This window comes from Eschrichtius robustus, chromosome 1 (genome assembly GCF_028021215.1).
Source record: "Eschrichtius robustus isolate mEscRob2 chromosome 1, mEscRob2.pri, whole genome shotgun sequence".
Lineage (NCBI taxonomy): Eukaryota > Metazoa > Chordata > Mammalia > Artiodactyla > Eschrichtiidae > Eschrichtius > Eschrichtius robustus.
Genome location: NC_090824.1, coordinates 161,004,395 through 161,032,223, shown reverse-complemented (window position 1 = coordinate 161,032,223; position 27,829 = coordinate 161,004,395). Strand labels below are relative to the sequence as shown.

General features: G+C 45.4%; 1 protein-coding gene across 2 annotated transcripts in view; it reads left to right on the top strand.

The window, feature by feature from the left end:
* NTRK3 (neurotrophic receptor tyrosine kinase 3) overlaps window positions 1–27,829 on the top strand; it is a 281,804-nt gene that overhangs the window by 202,884 nt on the left and 51,091 nt on the right. For both annotated transcript variants that reach the window (XM_068537616.1, XM_068537611.1), the window contains exon 12: window positions 25,090–25,278. In XM_068537616.1, the coding sequence (XP_068393717.1) occupies window positions 25,090–25,278 (189 nt within the window). The remainder of the gene's footprint in view (window positions 1–25,089; window positions 25,279–27,829) is intronic.

Here is a 27,829-nt window from a genome sequence, read left to right as displayed (position 1 = left end):
CAACCTGAGTTCCTGCACACTCGCTCCAGACACCATCAGGATCCAAGGCCCTGGGCTGTGCTCTCTGCCATCTGCTGTCCCTGCCACATGCCAGGGAGAGGGACAGACTTGCAGAGTCGTGAGGTCTCGCCCTGGGAGAGTGAGCTTTGTCACCCGTGGCTTCTGGGGTCAGAGCATCTGCTTAGCCCTTCATCCCTGGCCCCTCCTTTCCCTTTACAGGTGATTCACTGTGTCAGTGGTGTGTCAGCCCCAGGCAGGCAGCAAGCTTCTCCCCAGCACGTCATCAGAGGCAGAGCAAGAGCAAGATGGAAGAGGTCAATCTTATTCTCCCAGAAAGATAGTGGGAGTCATTTTGAGTGGGCTTGAAAAAGGGCTGGGCGGTAGCTCAAAGGTGTCATCTGAGTGAGCCTGGGTGCAGCCCTGGTTTGCTGGAGGTGGGAGTCAAGGTTGTATCAGCATCTCACAGCCCCCAGGGGGCACAGCCCAGTGCTGGGAGGATAGACCATGCTTCCCAGGTGCTCTCCTGAAGTTGTAATTGACAGCAACATAGAAACACCTTTACCTTTCCTTGAAGGTCACCGTGAGTGTCCTGTCCCTCCAGCTTCCGGGACTGGCCAAGGAACTCAAATAAGTGCCCTTGGTCAGGACACTTCTTTCTGCTCCTGATGCCACGTGAAGGAGGCCACCCCTCAAGTGAAGGTGATCATCAGAAGGGGCTTGGTCCCTCCCTGAAGCCCCTCAGCCCGAAGGCGAGCTCTCTACCTTCTGTCCAGGGAGGCATCGCAATGGCAAGCTAGCAGGAGAGGGGCCACAGAGTCTCTTAATTAGAGATTTTCTAACGCTGAGGAAGCATGCTAAGGTTTTGTGCAGGTCGGTGACGAGTGAGTTTTGCATGTTTGTGAAAATGCCATCTCTTTGTCATATTTGAAATTTGTGTGAGATTATTTTAATTCTTGAAACAGGTTTCTTCCCAGCTCCAAATTATGATCTCATTGTCAAGATGAAGCAGTGCATTTGTTCCCAAGCGGAACCAAGGCCCTGAGGCAGATGATAAACTATATAAAGTATTGCCAACTATAAGTAGAATATTTACTGTATTTATTTTTCTAAATTTGGACCATGAAGAAAAAAATAGAGAAATGTTATCATCTCCCTTCATCTCCAATCTTATGCCCTAAACATTTACTTATTATTAATATTTAAGAGCTGTCACTTCGTATGAATCATTGGCTATAAAAAGATATATATTTTGCTCGATTTCCATTTTATACACATATTTCTTCAACTCTCTACCATATGACGGAGGTTCCACATTAAAAATACATATATAGGAAAAGGGTCTGTGCTTGTAATGTCTCCCGCACCTTGTCTTAACTGATTTGTTCAGTTGAAAGCTCTAGGAAAATTTTACCAATGGAACTCAGGGGCCTGCCACTCTGCTTCCCCCCACCCCCCCCCACCCCCCCCCACCCCCCCCAGCCGTCTGCCTGCTTTCTCTTTAGTTTGACCGCAAGTCATACCTTAACCTACATCTAATGCCACTCTGCTGCCAGGGCACTTTTCTCTGCCCGTTTCCGGCTTTTGCAGTTTGGTTGTCTCATTTCAGGGATGCTGGGGAGATAAGACATGAGCCCCTTTCCGTCCTGTCCTCCCTTCCTTATCAAGCCAACCTGAATTCAAAACTTGTTCCAGCTGCTGGGAGGGGGAGATGTCTACTTTGGGTTTAACGAACTTAGTGACTGCCCTGTTTAATGCCTTACCCCCTATGCTGGGTATTTTGCAGCATGGAATCAAAGCATAGGAGCACGAGGTCAGAAATCCTGGCTTCTCATATTAGCTGGTTGATTGTGCGATCTTGGGCAATTCACTCGGTCTTAGTTTTGTCACTGGTTAGAAGGGCAGGACGTTACCTGCCTTATCTCTGTCGGGGAGTAATTGGAGAGGGAAGCAAATGAGCCAGTGAATGTGAAGGTGCTTGGAATCTTCCAGTGCTGTGCACACGTAAGGTCTGAGACACTGTGATGAAGATTATAAGGACGATGATGATGATGCTTCCAAGGGGCATTGGTTTAATATATTTTATATTTCCAGGAAGTATGTTATTTGGTTGTTCTTATAAAATTGCATTATGAGAGTCTGAGCTTGAGCCCGGTCCAAAAATTGGGAAGTGCTTTCTCTCCCAGAGCTGCCTCTGATTTCCCCAGTGCTATTGGTTGGATGTGGTCACTGAGACGCCACATGCCTCCATCTGCCTACTCCTCCCGCTTTAATTTTTTAAGTGGTACAGATTTCCTTTAATCTCTTTCCTATAGAGAGATGGGGAGGGCTGAAAAGGATGGTTGGCAAAGAGCTCTGAGTTATCTATAGAATTAGGAGGCCCTGGGGCTCCACTGTGGGGCCTGGGATGTGCATTTATAGCCAGAATCTAAGCTCACAGGATGCATCACACCCTCAGCCATCCCTCCTTCCCTGACCCTCTGCCACCTCATGGCTTTGTAAAGCACATGAAGTGTTCAGGCTCTAGACGTATAGACGTTGAAATCCTAGGTCTGTGAATTTCCATCTGCTTGATGTTGGGCAAGGGACTACATTTCTCTGAGCCTCAGTTTCTTCATCTGCAAAATGGTGATATTCATAGTACCTAGCTCACAGAATTGTGGGAATATCCAGTGAGGGGGGAAATGCCTGCAAAGAGCACAGTGCCTGGAACATAGTAAGCACTGCTATATTTTCAGAAGCCAGGGGCAGCTTTGTGTATCCTACTGACCCAGGAGGAAATGGAGCCCCAGGAATATTTTGGCTGGACCCCTGTGGTTGCCACCATAATGTCAGCTACCAAGGACTTTGCAGAAACTCCAGGGCTGAAGTATGGAGGTGCCACGCTCTTTTGCAGTATCCATTCATTCAGTTTATTCATTGATTCTAACCATATTGGATGCCTGTTGATGCACTGCTCATTTTAAGGACATGGAAATGGCTCTAACATGTCCCTGCTCTGGAGGGGCCTGCAAAGACAGGGCACCTAAGGCCCCATAATTAGCTGTAGGGCAGGATAGACTGTGTACCATACTCTGGGTTCGGAGGTGGCGATGCATGCCAAAGCAGGAGGGGTCCCTTCCCTTGGAGCAGGGGCTGGGTGAAAGTAGCGAGGGGCTCAGACCAGAATTCACAGAGGATGAGGCTATGAGCTGGGTCAGTAGGATATATAGAATGTCACGCCTGGCTTATATTAAGTTCTCAACAAATGGTAACTACTAATGTTATTATTTAACGCTTTACTCACAGCTAGCATTCAGTATATTTTTGGGATTGACTGACTGCCTAACCGGCAGTACGAACAAATGAGGCAGGTTTTATTATTCCCATTTCTTTTTGCCCAGAAGGGCCTCCGGCTTTTGCTGAACTGCTGCGCCATCAGTTGCGGGGCCTGGGCCTGTGATAGCTCCATGCGTTGAATATTCTCAGCCTGATTTCCCCTCCACAGCAGGGCACATGCCATCTACCTTGGCACGGAAGGGGGCAAACCTTCTTCCGTCAATTTCCTGTAGTGTCAAATGAAACAGTCAGTGCCTTTCTGCAGAGTCGAATCGCAGAGACGAGAACTCAGGGCAAATTGCTAAAGGACATGAAATTCCAATCCTTAGCAGTTCAGTTAATCACAGCCTCTCATCTCAACATATCCATACATGTATCCCCACTTAATAACGCTATTCATAACAGCTCCCATTTATTTAGCCCCTTCTGGGTGCCAGGTACTGTGCTAAGTATTTTCCAGACATTTCTCCATTTAATTCTCACAGCAATCTTAGAGTCTTGTAAGGTAGGTGCTATTATTTCTCCCATTATTCAGGTGCAGAAACTGAGGCACAGGAGAAGACAAATAACCCGCCCAGCTGAGGTCCAAAGAGCCTGGACTTGAACTTGGACAGTCTCCCGCCATAGTCCTTACCCTGAACCAAAGTCCCTTATGGCCTTGCTGGATATTGGGAGTCAGATTTATGGTTGGCTTGCTTTTGACAAACTCAGGGTGAATGGCAGCACCTGGGGTTACAGGTTTCACAGATTGTTCCTGAAAAGTACACTTTACACGATCTTGTGTATCAGTCCCAGGAAACTGCTTAAGCCCTCCCCCCAAAGCTCAACACTTCCACTATTTACGAGGTTCCAGGCCTCCTGCCTTGCTTACCTCAAGGAGCACCCATGTGCTGACTGCAGGGCAGGCCCTTTGAACCCATTGGATCCTATAACCCTCATGACCATCCCATATATAAAATTAGCTTCCATCCCTCTCTGCCCCCACCCCCTTGCATTTTATGGCTCTTATTCCTTCCTGACATGTATTTATTGACTTACTTATCCACAGTCTGTCACATCCCCCTGGAAGGTTAACTCCCCATGAGAGGGGCTTTGTTCTGCTCACTGTATTCCAGTCCCTAGAACAGTGCGTGGCACATAGTAGATGCTTAATAAATGTCGACCTTGGTGAGTGGACTGTCGTAGGAGGTAGACTTATTAACTAGTTTTACTGATGAGGACACCAAAGTTCAGAGAGGTTAAGTAACTTATTTAAAGTCACACAGCTGATGAGGCCCCCAGATTTTGTCAGCTGATACCCTTGGGCCCAAAGTATCTTTAATTTCCAGCTCCTTGGTGGTCAGATACCTGGAGTCTGACAAGCTGTTCCAGGAGTGAGTGCTTCTGTTGCTGTGACACCTTGGGTGTCGTGTCTGCCGGCAGCTTTCTGCACGTACACTACCTTCCCTACCACTTCCACTCCTGGCCCCATTACCCAAAGACTTTTCACTTTCCCTTCTCATTGCTCATTGATTTATTAGCATAAGCCATTTTTAGCTCACTATTATAATAAATCTATTAATTCCTAGTGATTACAATCAGCATTAATTACATTTAACCTACAGTATCATACAATGCATGGTTAGAGGGGAGACTCAGCTTTCTGACATGATGGCCCCTGAGACCTCTGGCAGCAGATGCCCACGGGCTCTAATATGTTGGGGTTACGGCAGTCACGTGCCTGCGCAAAGACTAGAGATGTGGTTTTTAAGTCTGACAGATGTGGGTTCAAATTGACCTCCCCATTTTCTAGCCATGTGTGCTTCCCTCTCTGCACCACAGTTTCCTGTCATTGGGAGATGAAGAGATGCCCCCTATGCTCATTCATCTCCCGGCCTCTCCCCAGGACATGATATGGGATGAGGAATCCCTTGTCAAGTTCTGTGTACTTCCTGTCCTGTTCTTTTAGCTATTTCAGATGAACACCTGGAAATATTTATTACATCCCTTACTCTGCACTTCCCCTTTATGTATGGAAATTAGGGAACTATGTCCATCCCGCATAGAGGGCAGCACCGCCCTTTAACATTTATTGCATCCCTACCAAATTCCCGGATGGGTGAAGAATCAGGCTGAAGTCCATGGAAGCCAAGAAGAGTTGGCCAAACTGTCAATTCAGATCCTCTTTTCTATCTCTAACAAAGCTCATTTCTTTTTTTGCATCATTAAGTACTCTTTCTTTGATCAGAGATGAGAAACATTGGTTAATTCTAATTCCCTAGCATGGAGTGGGAGACTTTCAGAAATGCAAATGCTATCATTAGCGGCCATATTAAAAAAAGAGGCTCTCAAATCAATAATTAGTGCAGAGGTTAAAAGTATCAACAGCAACATTCTTGAGTTAGCTAACTGCCATCTGTTTTTGTTTTTACTTTATCAGTATTATTATTAACATTTACTGAGCACTTATACCAAGCCAGGTGGTGTACATAAATATTTAATTTAACTCTAACAATAGCTTGATGAGGCAGTTACTATTATTAACCCCATTTTATAGATGAGGAAACAAATACTTAGAGAGGTTAAGTGGCCTGACTAATTTCATAGTAGTTAAGACAATGGTGGGAGTACGCTCCTGACCTAGACATCCATCATGATAAGCTCTCTTGTCTTTTCTCAGTCGAGAGGAATAAAAAGATGGCATCAGAACCAGCCCCTCCCTTTTTTAAAGCCTTATCCTTGAGTTGCAGAGGATAAGGGTCAATAGAAGGAGACGAGGAGTGACAGGGAAACCTTGGTTTTCAGAAGTGCTGCAAGAATTTAGAGAAGGAAGTGGCCAGGTGGGCTGGATGGGGGGAAAGCAGAGGGAGAGGTAGCTTCAAGAAAGGCTTCAAGGCAGCGGTGGGAGTTGAGCTGGCTCCTGGGAAGTGTGGGGTCTGATGGGTGGGCTGGAGGCATCAGGGCGAGTGGCTTGGGCTGGAACACAGGTATGACTGGGATAGAAATGTAGGTCGTTTATATGGGGAATAACACAAAAGGAATTTTTACTCAATTAATAGTAGGAGTTGTGGTCGGGAGATAATTAGATACTGACAGGCTTTGAGTATCAAGCCTAAATTGTATATGTGATGAGTCAGGACACACCTTAATAAAATTAGAGAGTGAATTTGATGGAGATTCTGCAACAGACCCAAGGGAAATGTTAAATATGCTCTCTCATTCTTCATATTGTTTTTTTAGGTTTTCTTAAAATGATAGTGTGTGGCAGACTATGTTACAGGATGAGTACCGGCCTTGGCATGAGATGGTCTTAGATTTGAATTCAGCTTCATCGTTTATCAACTGAGGGGCTGTGGACAGGGTGATAAAATAGTTCTGAGCCTCCGTTTCTTTGTCTATAAAATGGAGATGATCATTGCAAGGTTATGAGGGTGAAACGAGGCAATATTGACAAATTGTTTGGGATAATTCTTGGCCATAATAGATACTCATCCAAGAGTAGTTTATTAAATGAGAAAATACAGGAAAGCACAGGCCAGTGCCTGGAGTGCAGCAGATTCTCCATAGATAACATCTAGTTCATTGGTGTGTGTGCGTGTGTATGGTGTACGTGTGTGTATGTATACGCACACATATGTGTAGTATCTATGAATCAATCTACCTAGTGAAACTTTGAAAAGACACATGTATCACATCTGAAATCAAAAACATTCCAGTTACAGACCCTCTATGAACCCATGGGTGTGCCTAACAAAGCTTGTTTACTGTCTAGTATATTTCGACAGTTTTCTCCAGCCATTCAAGGGATGATGAACCATTGATGCTGAACCATCTTTGATTAGCGGGAACTTCTAACATGTCAAGTTTCTCTGCCCCCAGCCCCTCTTCCAACTGGTTAATGACCTTAAAAAGACCCTTAGCTGCACTACTGTGCCTTTAAAGGGTCTTCTGTTTGAAGGCGTCTTGGGAGGAATCCCCTGATTCACACATTTGCGTATCAGGGCAATGTTCTGAGTGTGTTTGGGAAGTCAGCAGTTCCAGATAATATTGACAACAGCCTTCTGGCCAAGGTTGACATTATCCAGCTCAGGCTTGCTCCATACTGGTCTTTCCCATACGTCATTTTGCTTTGCGTCACCACTTAAGTCAGTGACAAGATCAGCTAATTAACATTGGTGTTCGCTAACCCCGTTGACACACACATATTCTGAAGTGGACACGTTACACTAGGGTGAACTTTAACTTCCATTATGAAACACTGTAGGGTTTTTAATAGAATGCTAACAAACAATACGGTTAAGCAATTAAAAAAATAATAAAGCAAACCTGCTTAAATAGCTATAATCTCAGGAGCTCAAAATTATGCCTTTTGTCCTGGGACCATAAGCTCATGAGAACTAGGGAAAGTAAGCTGTTAAGCCGGAGGATTTAAAATAGTCTAGGCATACTAGAAAAGTAGTTTGACCATCACTTCCATGCTCCTTGCACCTGGTTCACTTAGCAGGAGACAAGACTGGCTTTTCTCTCTCTTCAGTCCCACCATCCACCGCATCCTCAGCTCCAGGGTTGCTTCTGTGCGTCTTCTACCAAACACAGAAAAAACAACAACAACAACAAAAAAACAATTTCTGCACACATTGCTGGGTCTTAAAGAATCTCTGATCCCTCTGTTGCCCTTGGCACTCTTGGCATTTCATTTCCTCTCAGTGCTGCCGGGCACCAGGAGGTTATGGTTGCCCTTATGCGAGGCATTTGAAGCCCCAAAGAAATGACGTGACCGGTTCCTGATTGCAAACTGTTGTATTCACAGCAATGCTGGGCTAAGAACCCGGATTAGAACCTGGGACCCTGTGGCCTCCAACTGTTGCTCCTGTCTTCCTTGACAAATCTGCTCTCCTGCTAGGATGATTTGACTTTTACAGGATCTTGATTTCCATTTTAATAATCCCAAGACGTCCCTTGACTCTGCAAAGGAATTAAATTTAAATACATAGGCTACATTTTATCTTGACATTTTCTTTAGAAGGCAGGAAAAAGATAAAAAGGAAAATGAGGGCCCGGTATTCATTCTTCCCATCACGAGAGCAAAATCCTTCTCTTTCGTTAGAATCATTTGCTCAGATTCTCTTGGGACAGGTGTAGGGCCAAGGGCTGCTCTGCAAGCCTCCAGGCTCTCTAGTTACCCCTGGAGACACCGGGAAAACTCTGCATCCAGTATTCTAAATCTCTGTGGGGAACGTACAGTGTCAGCATTAAGTGATATGGCTTAAAGATAGGCTTGTCAGTCTAATTGATCTTGAGTCATTGCCTTTCCTGTCAGAGCTGTCTGTCTCCTTACCCATAATCCACATCACTTTGATAGCCCGTCAGGAATATGGGACTTGGCCCAGCCTTGCCTTCATCCAATAACATTATGAAATTGATACTGACACTTCCATTGGCACTAATTTCTCTAAGAGACTGGAGCCAGAGGACAAGTGGTTTAGCTTCATGGCAGTTAAGTTTTCCAAGTAGATCAAGATGGCCTAAGATTGATTGACCTGTACCCTGAGGAAGTGGGGAAGGAGGAGGGAACAGAGGGAGAAGAGGGCATGGAAAATCAATGGCTGCATCATCATTATCATCAAGTGATATTTATTGACTGTCCAAGACGGACAGTGTCCTATATGGATAGTTTGAAGATACATGCCAGGTCCCTCCAAGGACTGCTTCAAAGGGAGTTTAAAAAGTTAGGAGGGAAGCAAGTTGGCTAGAGTGGTTCACTGCTTCTCTTGTGGTAGCGCCCCCTTGTGTCTGGAGTCTGAAACAGCAATTGATTCTACCCATGACCATCTTTTCTCCAGCCTCCACTCCCATGCACAGGAGGCCCAAGGTACTTTTATTAGGGAGACTATATAATTTATTATCCAAACCAAAGGAGGCACTATTGATAAATATCCTGGAACAACAGGTATAAACAAGGACAGTCCTGGGAAAATCAGGATGTATGGTCACCCCTTTCAGTAATTAAGAACAAAGCATATCTGAGCTAAATGAGGAGATGCTGTCTCTTTGACAGGGTTTAATTCCTTACCTGAACCTCCTTTAAGTTAATGGATTCACCAGGAAATAGAGTTTTGATGAGGAGGTACCGTGAAAATAAGAAGTTTTTATGAACTGGGAGGTTTAATAATATTACCTAATCTGGAAGTCAGTATAAGAATAACGCCTTAGGGTGGAATAGGGAGGGTGAGAGGGAGACACAAGAGGGAGGAGATATGGGGATATATGTATATGTATAGTTGACTCACTTTGTTATAAAGCAGAAACGAACACACCATTGTAAAGCAATTATACTCCAATAAAGATGTTAAAAAAATAAAAATAAAATAAAGTAATTTTGGCTAGGGCTAGGATATGGAAATCTCTGTTTTCAGAATTCTGTTGCAATAGGATGTGACAGGTAATCACATAGAGGTGGGAGAATCTGACTAGTGAACTTAAGGTTTAGTCAACCATGTCTTTTTTTTTGACTTCTTTTTATTGAGGTGTAGTTGATTTACAATATTGTGTTAGTTTCAGATATACAGCAGAGTGATTCAGTTATATCTGTATCTATATCTATATATAGATAGATATATAGATAGGTAGGTATATACACACACAACATATATATTTTTTTCAGATTCTTTTCTTTTATAGGTTATTACAAGATATTGACTATAGCTCCCTGTGCTATACAGTAAATCCTTGTTGTTTATCTATTTAAAAAAAAAAAAAGAATAACACCTTAAAAGTGATTGCAGGAAGTCACAAAGTTGAAGAGGAATGTGCGTTTTCAGATTAGATGGTTAGATCTTTGGATTCCTTTTCCTTTGTACCAATCTGGCTCATGTGTCCATCTTTAGAAAAATTAATGGCTAACTCACTACTACTAGAATCTCCCTCACCACCCCGTTTTGGGGTATTTGGTTTGAGTGCTTGATGTCCTTGATATATTATACTTTAGTACAGTATATACGTTACCCACAGACATACTTTGGTGAGATGGAGAAGGGGTGAAATTGTAAAGAAATGTAGACTTTAAACACCTGTTTAATGACCAATAAACTAGTGTTGCTTTATGTGTGAGCTCATACGTATTCTTGCTCAGGAGTGCATCTGTGTGAGCACGCATGGGATTTCCAGCATGTTTATGAGGGTCTGGTGGGAAGCATGCATGCGACATCATTACCTTGCCCTGTGTGACTAAAGGGGCTTCTTAGAGAATGTGGCACTCTGAGTGCTGGCCTGGCCAGTGGAGCCCTTGCAGGGGGCTGGAGGGCAGGTGTGTAAACGGTCACAGATACTACAGTATATAAAGCGTGCCATACAAGGGAGGCGATCACAGAGTTGATATGATGTTATTTTGATTGATTTTGGTGTTGTGTTTATACCTTCACATGCTGGAAATCGATGGATCCTCTGCACCTTCCCCAGTTCCTGCGGCAGCACTGCTTGAATGAAATGCTTATATCATTTTTACGGCTTTGTGAAAGGGATGAGTGAGCCAAGAGATTAATAGGGGCCGCGAGGCCCTTGCTCAACTGCTGCCCAGGCATGTGGGGAGAAGAGGCAGTGGCCGAGGTTCAAGGTGCCTCGGAGTTGATGATCGCCGCACTAGGGGAGAGAGTGTCTGTAGGGCAGGAGGGAAGGGGAGTCCTCTGGGGTGAGGCACTGACTGTTTGCTGGGATGAAGGGTGATGGACCTCAAAGCTAGAGCATTTGCGGGGCTGGGGATCTTCCTCTGGGCTGCCTTCCTTTCTCTCCTGCCCTGGTTTAGTGTCTCCTATGTGCCACCCCACTGCCCTGGGCACATCTGTAATGGGGTCCTCATCACCTGTGCCATGTCCCCTGGTCTATTGTGTGCCCCTGTTGTAGACCTGGGAGTATCTTCTTGGCCAGGCGGCATCTTCTTTTCCCTCCCTAGTGCATGGCTCAGAGTCTGGCACAGAAGGCAGTATTTGGGAAGGATGTGGGTGGGAAGGGCTGATTCAGAAGGTGTGGCATGAATCAGGAATTCAAATGTTAGGATTCTGGAGCTAGCTTAGTGCTAGGATCCCTGGGAACTTGCCCCTGGAAGGTTAAATGCCCGTGACGTGCGTTCCCAACTCAACCCAGAGCCTGAGGTTTCTCCAGTTTTATCACCATCCTTATAATGCCCTTTCGTTGCTTATGCCCACCCCTGCCATTCAGACCCAAGCTGAGAGTGAGACAGATGGGAGATTTGGTGGTGTGAATTGAATTGTGTCCTGCAAAAAGATGTATTGAAGTCTTAACCGGTACCTGCAAATGCGATCTTCTTCAGAAATAGAGTCTTTGCAGATGTGATTACGATGTGTGTTAAGAGTAGGTGATACTGGAGTAGGGTGGCCTTATAAAAAGAGGAGAAGAAATGTGGAGACAGACACACACAGAGAGACGAAGGCCACATGATGACAGAGGAGTGATCCATCGACAAGCCAAAGAACGCCCAAGGACTGCCAACCACCAACAGGAGCGAGGAAGGGGCATGGATGGATTCCACCTAGAGTCTCGAGAGAGAGCATGGTCATGTTCAGGGACTTCTGGTCCCCAGAACTCTCAAAGAATACATTTCTGGTGTTTGAAGCCACCCAGATTTTGGTATTTTGTTACAGCAGCCCTAGGAAACTAAATGCACTCGGGGCGGCAATGCTTACTGATGCCTGAGATAGCATGCAGACAACACATATTTTCTAACTGCCTGCTGTATTAAAAGCAGTTTACTAGGACTTCAAAGAAGTTCAAAGACATACAGGAGAGAGTTCTTGACGTTTAGGAGTTTTTGATCTAGAGACTTCAGGACCAGCCGAGGAGCTTGAGTTGGGATGAGCTAGGAAATGGGTCAGTGTTGACCCCAGGATAGTCTAACAACAAATGTAGGGGTCAAACAGAGATATGACTTCCTCACAGGTTTCTAAGGACACAGTGTTTCTAATGAAAATCATAATACAGATGATCCCTGACTTAACAATGGTTCGACTTAACGATTTTTCGATTTTACCTTCGACTTAATGATTTTTCGATTTTACCGTGGTGCAAAAGCAATATGCATTCAGTAGAAACCGTACTTTGAATTTTGATCTTTTCCCAGGCTAGCCACACTCGGTGTGATACTCTCTCGTGATGCTGGGCAGCAGCAGTGAGCTGCAGCTCCCAGGCAGCTACGCGATCAGGAGGGCAAACAACCGATACACTTGGAACCATTCTGAACCCATGCAGCCATTCTGTTTTTCACTTTCAGTACAATAGTCAATAAATTACATGAGATATTCAGCACTTCATTATAAAATAGACTTTGTGTTAGAGAATTTTGCCCAACTGTAGGCCAATGTAAGTGTTCTGAGCCCGTTTAACTTAGGCTAGGCTAACCTATGATGTTCGGTGTATTAAATGCATTTTCAACTTATGATAGGTTCATTGGGGTGTAAGTTCATCATAATTCAAGAAAGAGCCGTACCGGTCAATGGCATAACTAAGTTCCAAAGTAAAATTTCAAAGGACGGCTCAGTGACTTGTCCGTGGAGATATCCTTGCCAAGGATGCAGGGTGAAAGACTCCTATCATAGGACCCTGAGTCCCGGATGTACAATCTTTTTGGAGTTCCTGCCTTGCAGATAGCTGGGCCTGGGAGATGTGCCAACCAAGGCGGGCAGGTGCCAACCCTTGGTCCAGTAAGCAGTAGGTGAGAGGCCACAGAAGGGCCGGCGAGCACCAGCAACTCCCCATCATCTCTGCCTCCCTCCCTGCATCTCTCCCTGCATCTCTGCAAGGGCAGGGGATATGGTCCCACAGTGAGAGGGTGCAAGGTTCAGGGCGTGCACAGCCCTCAGCAGGTCAGGAACTGTTGACCTCTGTGGGCACCAACAGAGAACCCTGGGTCCCCGTCTGGAGACCACAGAGAAACCTGGGCATGTCTTGACAGCCCTGTATCTCTTCCATTGACAATCACAAGAATCTGTGTTCTTTGGGATAGTTTTGCTGGACACTCACAGCGCTGACTTTGACCTTGTACTGCCTTTTGCGAGGCAGGGTCTCCTTTTGTCTGGGTTTATTATGCTTCTCTTTCACGTGCGTTGGCCCTGTGGTTTCTAAGTCAGTCTTATGAGTTTCTAATTTTAGAAGAAGAGATTCACAGCTAAACTCATGAAATCTCCAGTCTTCCACAAAGATCCATCTGGTGGGGAGTCCTCGCAGCTCCCAGAGACGCCACTTTGGATCTTACTCCCTAGATGGAGAATTGCGATTCATGGCCACCCCTGACACTTCTAGAGGAATTAAGTTTGATGTGAGCTCCAAAGAACACTGGATGGGGAGTCAGAAGAGCTGGGTTGAAGTCACAGCTTTCCCCTGAATGTGCAGTAGGTCATTTCAACAGCTCTGAGCCTCAGTTTCCTCATCTGTAAAATGGGCAATGTAGTCTCTATCTTGAGTATCCCATTGGGTTGCTGTGGTAATTGAGTCCATGGATAAGAAGGTGCCTTGGAGCAGTAAAATGTCACACAGATCCGAGGGTTTCCACTGCTATTAGATTATGGGGTTTAACGCACCAAATCATGAGATCCCCATTCTAAAAAGCTCTAGGATCTGTAACTCTCATTTTCCTCACTACTTGGGACTCCTAGGAGGCCTCAGACCTTTCCACTGAGCATTTTCTAGCAAAGGGAGAAATGTCTTTTTGTCTGATGTAAGGCGATGGGCTCTGTACCAAGCCCAGGGAGAGCTGCGTGTGAACACTCAGGGCTTGGGAATGAGTTTACAATCTCAGACTGGTCTCGAAGAAGCTGTTGGACTTTCACGGTTTCTCTCCAATCTAAATTCAGGCCTCATTTCAGCATCTTTGATTTAGGGGCATTGTAGTTCAAGTGTTTTCATTCTAGACCGCATTGATTTGAGACCGTATAATTATGTACCATAAGGTAGGTAGGGGGGTGATTAAGATTATGGTCTCTGGAGTCCGACAGCCAGCTACAACCACGACGCTGTCACCTACTACCTGTGTGACTTTGGGCAGACTACTCAACTGCTCTGACTCTAATTATAGGACCCACTTCCCTGAGCCACTGTGAGCCTTGAATGCGACAGAACAGTGCCCGCTGGTCAATAAGTGCTCAGCAGACATCAGCTATTTTTACGGTGTTTTGTTTGAGCCTATGAGGCCATCACTCTGCAGAAGGAAGCAGGGTTTTCTATAGGTGGCACTATGCCATGGCATCACTCCACAGGTACTTAGAAATACCAGGCAAGGGGTTTCCTCCTGACATACCTTGGATAAGCTATTGCCTAGAAAGCAGTGTGGCGGGACCAGGCAACTGTGGGAAGCTTTTCTAGTGGGGAAGCCCCCCGTGAGCCAGTGCCTGTAAGACCCCAAGTTTCTCCTGAAAAGAGTTTTGTCTTTATCTCTTCTAACTAGTCATGCCTCACTTTAATTTAAAGAACCTCACATTGAAACCATCCACAGGTCAATGGATGGGGTTTTAGATATTGTTTCCCACTTGTGAACCAGGTCAAGTCAGAGGCATCTGGGCTTAGCCCCCAGGAATTTGGACTCTCATTCTCTTGGTCTTGGTGTTGAAGTCAGATTATGCAATATAGTTAGGGGAGTGGAAAAAGTGACATGAGTGAGTGGGTGAAGGACCTGGAGACATCGGTGATCCAACATGGCAACACCTAGTACAGCATGCTCCCATTCACACACAGTCCCCAAGACGATGGGGGAAATCTATGGATAATTCTTTAGAGGAAATAAATGCCTCTATTTTGGGGTAACACTGACTAGTACAGTGGCTAGTGCTGAATTTAGAAAAGTTGAGATTTGAGCTATAATCCTTGGACAAAAACACCAGCATACTGTACTCCAGTTGGCTTATACATGCAATCGGAAGGTGACTACTCACTTCCTGTTTGTGCCTGGGATGTTCTGAAATACTGTCTGTATAAAGAGTGTTTGGAGAAAGCTGATGACAATTGCCTTCCCTCCAGGCTGCATACTTCTACCTTCTCAGGCCCCTTGCTGCCTGTCACTCTGTCTATGAACTCCTGGTTGCCTCTGCCAGCTACAACCTGGTGCATGGGTTGTGGGTCTAAAGTTCCCTGGAAATGTCATGAGCTGCCTCACTCAATGAAGACAGTTCTCTTACAAATGAGTCTCAAGGAAATAAAGATTGGGCATGGAAAGGAGCTGTGGCTGACCCATCATAACTTGTCCCAATAGCAGAAAAACAATGCTGGAGGATCAGGCAGCATGATGCCGTGAAATGAGCCCAGACTTTGAAGTCAGATAGATGTGATGAGTCTGTCTACCGTTTATTAACTGTGTGACCTTGGGCAAATGATGAAACCTTGAGCTTCAATTTCCTCCACTGTGTTACTGGGATAACAGGATCTAACACCAGGGTTGTTGTGATGATTAACCGAGATAAGGGAAATCAAGTATTCAGAGAGCTAGTCCTGCCTTCCCTTTCCTTAAATGTGTGTTCTCTGGCTGGTTGTTCGGTAGCATCATTTTCATTCTCCAAGCAATACCTCCAAGCTATGAATGCTTCGAGGCATGAACAAAGCCTTTGGTTCCTGTAAGAGGCTGGGAGGGAATTGGAGCCAGAGAATAAAGCTTATCTTTTGGGAAAAGATTCAGAGAGAGGAGCGCAGAAGTGAGGAGGGCATGCCTTGTTGGGCAACCTGCAGGACCTGGCGAGCCCCAGAGATCACAGTGGCAAAGACTGTCAGGAAGCTGGAAGAGGCAGAGAGGGGAGGGACCATAAGAGCTGGTCCAGGAACAGACAGTTGGTGACTTGTCCCCAGGTATGCTCTTGGGCACAGCCTATGTTCATTTGGCCTCTGTCCCACCTCTGCCAATAAAAATTAAGAAGCTGATTTTCTTTTGTTTGCCTCTGAGGACTAAGCCCTTTTTATGAGACTGTAAATGGAATCCCTCTCAGAGCATGGCTGGATTTTTAATTGTGTTTGTTGTGCTTTCACTTATTTTGTTTTATGAGTTCCGGCTCTCAGATTTGTTGATGCAAAGCTCTCACCCACCAGGGACACGTCAATGTTTGATTTTTATCAGTAGGAAAAGGTTGAAGTTTTTAAAAAATCATTTTCTTAATCCAAAGGTTGGCTTGTTTGCTTCATTCTGACACATTAAAAAACCATGAGACCCATCCAGGTTTGTTGTTTTCTTATACTTCCCAAGTCAGAGTGAGGTAGGGCGGAGTTTTTTTCAACAAAGGAGGCCATGATCTGGCTCTTAGTGGAACTGTATTAGATTAGATTAGAGCTTAATTTGGGGACAGATAGTTGGGAATAGGCGTTTAAGATGAATCACATCATTGAGGACAATAAGCCCATCCTTTTCATAAGACACTTTTGTAGAGATTTGTTGAGGATGGTGTGAAGCATGCTCATTGTCTGAAGGAAAGGATTAAAGTAAAATTGTTAAACATGAGACGACTTCATTCCTGTATTAGTCAGCATGAACTGGGTTATGCTGATAACAAACAGCACCCCTGCCAATCTCAGTGACTTAAAGCAACAAAGCTGTATTTCTCACTTATGTGTACCAGGTGTTGGCTGGAGACTCCAGCTCTATGTCAGCCTCATTCAGGACTGCCTGGCGATCTGCCTCATGCTTCCACAATTGCCAAGGCAGGAAAAAGAAAATGTGGCAGATCACACACTGGATTTTTAAAAAATTGAGATGTAATTGACATATGACATTACATTATTATATTAGTTTCAGGTGTACAACATAGTGATTCAATATTTGTGTGTATTGTGAAATGATAACATCCATCACCACACATAGTTACACATTTTTTTTCTTGTAATGAGAACTTTTAAGATGTACTCTCTTAGCAGCTTTCACATACATGGTACAGTATTATTACCTATAGTCTTCATGATGTACATTATATGCCCAGGACTTGTTTTTATTTGTTTGTTTTTTATGATTTCACATATAAGTGAGATCTTACAGTGTTCGTCTCTCTCTGATTTATTTCACTTAGCATAACGCCCTCAAGGTATTTTAATGTTGTTGCAAATGGCAGGATTTCCTCCTTTTAGTGGCTGAATAATATTCCATTTGATATACATATCAAATTGGTTGATATATACCAATTCCATTTGGTATATAGATACCACAGCTTTATCCATTCATTTGTCAATGGACACTTAGGCTGTTTCCATGTCTGGTCTATTGTAAATAATGGTACTGTGAACATAAGGGTGCAGATATCTCTTTGACATAGTATTTTCATTTCCTATGGATATGCAGTAGTCCCCCCCCTTATCCATGGGGGATACATTCCAAGATCCCCAGTGGATGCCTGAAACTGAAGATAGTACCAAACCTTATGTATACTATGTTTTTTCCTATACATACATTCCTATGATAAAGTTTAACTTATAAATTTGGTACAGTTAGAGATTAACAACATTGATAATAAAATAGAACAATTATAATAATATACTGTAATAAAGGTTATATGAGTGTGGTTTCTCTCTCTCTCAAAGTCTCTTATTATACAAATTTAATGCCTTTTCCATCTTAACTGAGTATTTACCATGCACTGTGGTAGTAACTTTTGCAGTTTGAGGTGCAACAGCAAAACTAGCATGAATTTCTTTTTCCTTCTTCACTATTTTACCGATAGAAGATTGGTTCTTACTGTAGATCTTAGCAACCTCAGTGTATGATTTTTTTCTTTCTTTACTAAGTCGAGAACTTTCACCTTTTCAATTAAAGGAAGCACTTTGCAGCTTCTCTTTGGCATATCTGAATTGCCAGCATCTCTACTCTTGCATTAGGGCCCATTATTAAGTAAAATAAAGGTTACTTGGACTCAAGCACTGTGATACCATGACAGTCGATCTTTTAACCCAGCGGCTACTAAGTGACTAATGGGTGGGATGTGCTGGACAAGAGGTGATTTATGTCCAGGGTGGGATGGAGAGGGACAGTGTGAGATTTCATCACACTACTCAGATCGGTGCACAACCTAAAAGTTATGAATTATTCATTTCTGAAATTTTCCATTTACTATTCGGACCACGGTTGACCACCAGTGACTGAAACCACGGAAAGCAAAACCGTGGATAATGGGGGGACTCCTGTATTCTCTGAAATGGAATTGCTGGAATATATGGTAGTTCTATTTTTTAATTTTTTGAGGAACCTCCATATTTTTTTCCTGCAGTGGTTGCACCATTTACAATCCCACCAACACTGCACAAGGGTTCCCTTTTCTCCATGTCCTTACTAGCATGTGTTATTTCTTGCCTTTTTGATGCTGACCATTCTAACAGGTGTGAGGTGATATGTTATCAACACACTAGATCTTCAAGCTTCCATTGGGAAGTGATACAGATCACTTCTGCTCATTTTCATTAGCCAAAGAAAGTGATGGGGCACCGCCTCACCTCAAGGAGTGCAGAAAACTGCCTTCCTACCAGGTGCCTGGAAATACTTGGTGAACAGCAGTCATGATGACCACAATTTCTAAGAGGGTTTTCTGAATTGCTAGGTGAGATTGCCACCTCTCCACCCCCCGCTTTGGAAAGAAGTACAAGGATAAATGAAGGAATATAGAAATGGATGGATTCTGGCTCCAGGATTTTACAATCTAGCCATAAATATTGGCCTTGACTGCCCAAAGTTCTCTTATATGGGTTGGTTCAGCCTTGAAAATATTTGGTTATCTGTTCCTAGGTGACTTGATTCAGATGTGATGTTTTGGCTTCTTTAATGGGCTCATGTGTTCACACCGAGTTCTGGCTGTTTATAAAAAATACTAGGTGTCAGCCATCCTATTGAGAAGTTGGGTAGTTTGGTGGGAAGAGGAAGAACTTTGGAGATGAACATAGGTTCAGATACAGGCTCCATCACTTCCTGGCTGAGTGATTTTTGAAAAACCAAACTTATTTGAGTTTTCCAGTTGATTGCATGGGGATAAAAGTATTTTTTGGAGGATCAAATGAGAACAAAATGCCCAGCAATATTTCTGGCATATAGTAGGTGTTTAATAAAAGTTGGTTTATTTTTCCTCCCTTTCCCTTTCGTTGTAACCACATCCTTGGGACTCCAAGTCATTCCTTTGGAAATTGGAGACTTCCACTTCCACACATTGACGGGGCAAATGCCAGAGTGTAGCCTCAATGACTGGGTGTTCTTGGGGCCAAATTTCTGAGAATTGTTAATGCTTTGTAAGTTAGGGTGTTCGTGGAACAGAAGGGGATTTAGGTGACAAGGGTAGGAAACACTGGAGAGATGATTCTAAGGAGGTTCTTCTTCGGGTCTGAAAGAGACAGTGAGTGTTTCTGTGGTCATGCATTACCAGGGAGGCTGCTTCTCTTTCCTCTTTCATTGTGTGCAATGCACCCCTTCCCTCCTCCCCTCCCCTTTTGTACTGTGGACCCTGAGTCTCCAGAGGCTTCTGAGGATGCCATGTCCCTCCAGTCCTTGTGGTGGCTTGCAGCCCCCAGCTTCCCTGCGATGGGAGCCCTGCCCACCTGGGTCAGAGCTCACTCTACTGCAGTGAAATTCCACCTGTGTTCCCATCAGAGACCTTTGCTTTCTGGGGGAAACCGAGCCCTACACTGGAATCAACCACTTATGAAAATCCAAGCCATCCCTGGCTCTGCTCCCTTATTTTTTCCTATAGAAGGAGCAGGGAGGGAAAGAGAGAGACTCTGGAAAGACAGTTTGGACCATCCTGCTGGGCAGGACACCTGTCGGGGCCATCAAGCTGTCTCTAATTATCTAATGGTTCTATTATGGTGTGATTGGAGGAACAAAACCCAGCATAGGTCTGAAGGGAAAAAAAAGGCACCTATTTGGGACGAGAATCATGTGATGGGAGTGTCTGAGCAGACCTGTCTTCCCTCAGGTCTCTCTCAAAAGCTTGAACTTACCAGAAGGGCTATAAACCTGTTTCTTTCTTTTTGTTTATTAGTGCTGCATACCAAAATAAATGTGTAATTAGGAATGGATTAGTGACAGCAGAGAGGCCCATCACAGATACTAGACAGTCTGTGTGTGTGTGTTGAGAGCTCAGAAGACAGCAAGCTTGACTCGTCCTGACCTACCTTAGGTCTCAGAAAATAGAAGAGAGCTCCCCAGACAGCTGAGATGTCCCCTGAATTACTTGTCCCTTCTTTGTATCTTAATAAAGTCTTTTCTGTGGATATTCAGGTAAGAAGAAATGCTTCCTTTCCCAGAGGGACGACAGGTCTGTGGGTTTCCCCCTGAGGCAAGGGACAGGAGAATCAGCCAGACTTGGGAAGGGAAATCGATTCTTGGAGTGGATGCTGGTTGCATATAAAGGTATAAAGGTGAAGAAGTTACCTTTCCAGAGCATGATACATAGGAAGCACTCAATAATAAAAATGATGATGATGGTGATGGTGATTTCTCTAGCTCTTCAACCCACTATAATATGATATTTTCCTCTACTGTTCTATGGAGACTGCTCTCATTAAAGCCACCTTCTTATTGTCAAATGCAGTGACCTGATTTCATTCTTCATCTTACTTGGCCTCTGTATATGATGCTCTTCAGCTTCTAGAAGTTCTTCTACTTTGACTTCTAAGACAGCAGCCTTCTCTGGCCATTTCTTCTCATTCTCCTTTTTCAGCTCCCCTTTCTCTGCCTGCATTTTAAGTAGTGGGTCCTCCAGGGCTCCTTAGTCTGCTTTATTCTTTTATTTCTGTCAGGTCTTTGTAGGCAGCCCCATCCATCCTCTCCATGGCTTGGGAGACTATGGAAGGACACTTCTACCCATGGCTCTTTCCCCAGCCCTTTTCAGATTCCAGAATAAATAATGTCGAGAAAGCTGACACTGTTTTAAAGCACAGACTTTTGGACCATTTTGTTGATCACTCGCTTGTCCATTGACTTGATGAAAGCAGATTCGAATGTCCAATGTTCTGTCTTCTCCAAACTCCTCCTGATTTGGTGTCCTTCCTCCATGTTGTTGTAACAACCCATGTCCTGTAATGCTGAGAACAGAAGGGGCCAATGTGTGGGGGGCCTTCTGTTGTTTGGTCTTTTGAGAACTGGATCCCTGACTCCCCTTTCCTTTTTTGCCCCTTTGTTTTGCTGAACCTTCTGCTTCACGTCACTTCCTAAGAAAGCGTGAGGTAAATTTTTACATGTCTGCAAATATGTCTCTTTTGCACTTACTATGGGTGGATACATTTTTAGGTGTAGAATTCTAGGTTGAAAATTTGTCCATCAGAATTTTGAAGGAATTTGCTCAGTTACAGTAACAGTATTAGGTTTTTATGGAGAATTAGGCTGTCTTTCTGATTCCTGTTCCTTTTGAAATACAACCTGTCCCATCCTCCTGGAAGCTTTTAGCATCTTCTCTTTTTTTTTTTTTAAATTTTATTTATTTATTTATTTATTTATTTTATGGCTGTGTTGGGTCTTCGTTTCTGTGCGAGGGTTTTCTCTAGTTGCGGCAAGTGGGGGCCACTCTTCATCGCGGTGCACGGACCTCCCACTATCGCGGCCTCTCTTGTTGCAGAGCACAGGCTCCAAACGCGCAGGCTCAGTAGCTGTGGCTCACGGGCCTAGTTGCTCCGCGGCATGTGGGATCTTCCCAGACCAGGGCTCGAACCCGTGTCCCCTGCATTGGCAGGCAGATTCTCAACCACTGCGCCACCAGGGAAGCCCTAGCATCTTCTCTTTATCCTCATGGTTCTGGCATTTCATAACTTTGTGTCTTGATGTGTGTTGTGTGTGTGTGTATACGTACCCGCGTGCACGCATGCACATGCATGCATGCTCTCGTGTATGTGTTAATTGTTCTGGGAACTGCATAGATAATATTTTGGGCAAATTTTTCCATGTTTTTTTATTTTGGCCTTTCATCTTTCTCTTTCTGTCCCTCTCCCTCTCTGTCTGTCTCTTTCTCTGTCTCCTTTTAATCCGATGTTGGATCTCCAGATCGAGTCTTTAATTTTCATATCTTTTCTTTCCTATTTACCACCTTTTTCCTTTTTGTTTGACTTTCTGGGACATTTTCTTGACTTATCTTCCATTTTTCTATGACTTTCAAATTTTGATGATCACAATTCTCAAGGATTCTTTCTTACCTTCTAATTGGTCATATTTTAAGTATCATCTTGTTTTCTGGATGCAGTGTCTTCATTTATCTTTCTGAAGATATATTTTTTAAAAAGTCTTCTGCTCCCTGAATTGCCTCTGCTTCCTGCAGGTCCCTGATTGTGTGTCTTGTGCCCCTCTTTCATGCTGAAGCTTTGCTGAAGTGTCTGGTGATCCTGGACTGTTTCTTCGTATTTAGGAATTGAACACGAGAAAGCTAATAAGATCCTGCTTTGTGTGCACGGTGGGGCTTGTCAACTGTTCTGCTTCACTAAGGCATGACTGCCATGTAAGCTCGACTTCCTTGGGAGACCCTCACATGTCACTCTCCAGAAGTCCATTCTATGGCATTTAGTTTCTCCAGAGAAGCATTCTCTAATCTCCTCTGGGGTGGCGGTATTTGAGGCAAGACCGAGGGTGAGATGGCTGGGTAAGCAGTGTTGTTCCTGGTTTCTGTTGTTTTATTTATTATTTTTAAAATATTTATTTATTTATTTGGCTGCATCAGGTCTTAGTTGCGGCACACGGGATCTTCATTGCGGCATGCGGGATCTTTCATTGCATTGTGCAGGCTCTTCCTTGTGGCACGTGGGCGTCTCTAGTTGCGGCAAGCAGGCACCAGAGCACATGGGCTCAGTAGTTGTGGCGCGTGGGCTCTAGAGTGCGCGGGCTTAGTTGCCCCACGGCATGTGGGATCTTAGTTCCCTGACTAGGGATCGAACCCACGTCCCCTGTGTTGGAAGGAGGATTCTTAGCCACTGGACCGCCAGGGAAGTCCCGTTTCTATTGTTTTAGGAGCAAGAAGAAGGAGCTCTGCCTCGTGCTTCACCCCAGCCCTCCCCTGAACGTTTCAGGTTCAATTTCTCTGTGATGAAACCACCAGACTCTGACGGATGGGGGTGAGGTGATGGCCGGGGTGACTTGTTCCAGCCCCGAGCCTCACTGCAGCCTTCCTCGGTCCCCTGACCCTTCAAGTACTGGGTCTCCCCAGCAGAACTGACTTCCTGTCATGATTCCCTGCCGCAGACCTGGTGGTCCTTTCTTCCCTATCTTCCTCCTCTCTGTAAGCGAGCTTTTCCTCCTTTGGCTTCTCATCTTCCAAAACGTTGTTGAAATATCTCATTTCCTCTTGTCTCCCCTCTTCCTCTTTCTGCGCCAATATTTCTTTAATTCCTTTGTATGTTAATAGCATTTGGGGTGAGGAGGCTAAAGACCAGTGTTCAGCATTCCATGTTTAACTGGAAATCACTGTGAAGTGTTTCAAAAAAGTTTACAAGGTATTTTCGAGAACTGGCCTCATTTTGCAAGGCACGTGATGCCTGCGAGTATTTGGGCAACCCCTTACTGCTACTTTTTCACATGGTCTCCAAGCACAGTCAGACATTTGTTGTGGATTGAAATAAGCCCGTCTGTGCTGACGGAGTGGAATTCAGCGTCCTCAGTTTGCATTTACCCATCCTCCATTTAGTTCTGCCTCATTGGCGCTTCGCCTTGCTATTTGATGGGAAATATTCTCCCCATAAACTTCAGTAAGATGTAAGTGGATTTCTGCCGTGGAAATATTGTTCAAAAGCTGCAAAACCAAATCACAGCAGGTGCTTTGTCTTGGGACCATGTGTCTTGCAAAGCAGCCATTTACAATACCACTTGTAGAAAGCCACAAGCAGTCACAGCTAATTCACTTTACAGGAGTTTTATTTGTACTTATGGGAGAATCACACCACCAAACAGAATCATTTCTCTACCAAGACAGCAGCATTAATCATCTTTCTCAACTTGTGTTTGCAAATCACCTTATTTACTGGTTTTCTTCTTTGGGTTAGAATATGGTGGCGTTAGGGTTGGTGAAGATGCAGATGGTGTTCTCTGAAGCCATTGGGGCAAATATGGAACTTTCAAGAGTGAGTCAGCTGGCCCAGCTGTCTGTAGGCTAATAGTATTGCAGCCTGAGTCCTGTCGCTTGTGAAAGCTGGCCGGAGTTAGATCCAAGCCCACATTGGGCTTATCTGTCTGTGGGCCAGGGAGGGTTGATAGCAGAATCCAGGGAAAGTTACTTCATACTCCTGTGGGCATCTGATGGCCACTCTGGAAAGGTTCTCAGCCTCCAAGGCCCTAAAGAGAGGTTCCAGATCTTAGCTGGACTTGGGACTCACAAGGGAGCTTTTAAATCCTGATGCCCAAGTTGCATCCCCAGACCAACTGAATCAGAATCTTTGAGAGTGGGACCCAGCATCAGTAGTTTTGAAAGCTCTTGAAGAGACAAGGGACAGGCCGCATACTACCGCTAGGTCATTTTTAAAATCCTGTGGTTGTTATATAAGCAAAGAAACTTATTTGAACTTTTAATTATTTGGAACTAATTTGGATTTGGGGAAAGTGGGAATACTTCGTGTCATAATCATTTAGATTCACTCTTATTTTGCAGCTGTTGCCATGGTGTGATGAGGTAGATTTTTCTCGCTCTCGTGAAAGAGAATTAAGGGGTTATTCTCAATTCAGAATCCAGAGCATTCGGGGAATACTCTTCCAATAGATTTTGCTCCTATGGAAAATGTAGTGGGAAAAATAGTGGAAAGGTCTGTGGGCAGGGCTGGGCACTGGCTGGATGTGACTTCACCGGGGTCCTGTGTCTCTCCTGGCGTGTGCAGGTCCCGTGGCTGTCATCAGTGGCGAGGAGGACTCAGCCAGCCCGCTGCATCACATCAACCATGGCATCACCACACCCTCGTCTCTGGATGCCGGGCCGGACACAGTGGTCATCGGCATGACTCGCATCCCGGTCATTGAGAACCCCCAGTACTTCCGTCAGGGACACAACTGCCACAAGCCAGACACATGTGAGTACTGCAGTAGAATGTTGTCCCTTCTGGGGAGGGAGGGTGGCATGGCGATAGACCACGTAGCTGGGGTTCTGGAACCTTCTGGGGTGACCTACCACCTGCTAACCTCCCACTCTCTAAGAGACCCTCCCTCTTTGTTTCAAAACTTGAAGAATAGCCTGGGCGAGGGGACACCAACGGGACAGAGTCCCCTGGGCAGAGCGGGCTCGGGGCGGGGGGGTGGGGGAGCAGCCTGGAGGCAGGAGGCCCAGCCCCACCTGGAGAGGTGCTCCCAGTAAGGCAGGGGGCACAGACACGGCTGGTTGTACCTGTGGACCCGGCCTGTGTATTCAGGAAATGTAACCTGACTCTGTCCAGACAACAGCCCCTGAGGTCGTCAGACCTGCTGCCCCAGCCTCCACTAGAGGGGAAGGGAGTGAAGGGCGGTGAGTACCTTTCGAATGGAAACATCTCTCTAGCTGCCCCTCCAGTGCCCCGAAGTGCACGTTCTGAGAATCAGATCATGGCCCCGGTGCTAGGACTCTTCCCCTCCCCGCTACAGATGTCTCCTTCAGATCAGAGGGCTCGGGGCACCTGCTTCCTAATCTCTCTTCCCTCCTGGTGGTTCAGCCCCTCCCTTTGTATTTCTGCTGAGTCTGCTAGGGCCTCTCCCCGTTCCTGGTGCCTCCGTGGCTTGGCCCTCCATCCAGCAGCTGTTTCCCTTGCTGTGTCCCCAGGCTCAATCTAGGCTCAGCGACTACAGTGCACACCCCTCCCCTCCCACTGTTCCTGCTCCCGAGAAACGGGCAGCTGTGTCAGGAGAGGGAACAGAGACCCCTGGAGAGTGCCCTAGAGCTAGAAGGGATAGAAGGGATGGGGTAGGTTAAGGCCTCATCTACAGACAGGAAACCCGAGGTTCTGGGAGGCTGTGAGTCCCCCTTCCCTGCCCGTAGGCTTCTGCCAATCTGTTCTCTTCGTCTGGTCCGCTGGTCCCAGGTCAGCCTAGGAAGAAATGCCTCTGGTCTTGCTCTCCCTCCTGGCGGGGCTCTCTATACTTGGGCTACACTCTTTGTAGCTCACAGAACTCTTGCAGCTCCCACTGGTCCATCTTATAGCAGAGTGGGCATTCAGCCACCCCATCCACCTTTGCTTCTGTGTTTCTGGCTCTGCTTTTACTGAGAGATTGCCACAGTGGGAGGGACTGGGCTAGAATCAGGATAAGGTCATCATTTGCCTCCCAACCTTGATGTCCTCCAGAATCTGTCTCAGTGTTTATCAGGCTCCCCCCATCAGTACCAGTTAGAGGAAGGGTACTTGGGTTCTGGACCAGGGCTGGGCAAGGGAAGAAAGATACCTGCATTTCAGATAAACAGTGGGGAAGACAGTGCAAAGAATGGTTCTACTCTGGCTAAAGCTCTCACCTCGGATCAGGGTCATCCTGGACCGACCTCGGTGAGGCTGGGAGGAGAGCCCTCCTGTGATGGTAGCATGGATCCAAGCTCGGTCCAGGGTTGGCACTGCTGAGCTTTCTAGAGTGATGTTGGTATTTGAATAGAGGCTTGGCATTGCTGTTGAATATACAGCTGATTCTAGTTATTCCAAGTATTCTGTAAAGTCACTTTGACCACTAAATTAGCGAACACTGGACCATTGTTCCTAGGGGAAATCCAGGGTTAGGTTCATGCCAGCATCTGGTCACAACACTTTTATCAGCTGATCAAGACATAACCTGTATTATGTGTGCTTCTGTTTAAAGACACCTTAGTACATACTGTTGGTTCCTTAACATTGAACTCATAGTGGCCAATAGCACTATGACTCATGCCTGAACAAAGCTTATCAAACACACCTCTTTTCTCCATAAGGTACATCACAGCCTTCTCACTCATAGGAACACTAGACAGAGCTTCAGCACTATGCTTGGGGGCTGCTTTAAACTGGGATCTCACCCACGAAAAGCACACATATGCAAAAAAGGTGGCATTGGATAGACCACGAGAAGGACACTTGTTTACAGTATGAGAGCTGAAACGAGAAAGCAGAGCATGGCTTTTTAACCTCAGCTGGGAATGTGCATGTGGGGTGACTCAAATTGGTCACCACTTCTCGAATGTTTGTGAATGGCTGTGAAAGCGCTGTGTGTGTGTGTTCTGGGGTTGCACATAAATTGTAGCGAGTAGGTGAATTCATAAAGACAGAATCCGGGAAAAACGAGGATGGGCTTTGTTCCCTGTAGTGGAAGCTACAGGGGATAGAGTAGGGTCCCATGGGCTCCTGATACCAGGTGGTGGCATAGTTTCCAGATGGGGCGAATGTGGCATGTGAGGAGGAAGATCCCTCTGGGCCATCAGAATAAGTGGGCACCGTGGAGAGACCGGTAGGTTCGGAGTGTCCTTTGATGTCAGGACCCAGCACCCAGCCAAGGAGCTGTCGCCCTGGGAAACGGTGCAGAGGAGAAGCGTCTCCACAGCTCCTTGTGTTTGTGACTCAAAGCAGATGGCCTTTCTACGTCCAGACAGCACTTCTGTGTACACAGGAAGGGATCGGTGGAGACAGAGAGGAAGCAGGT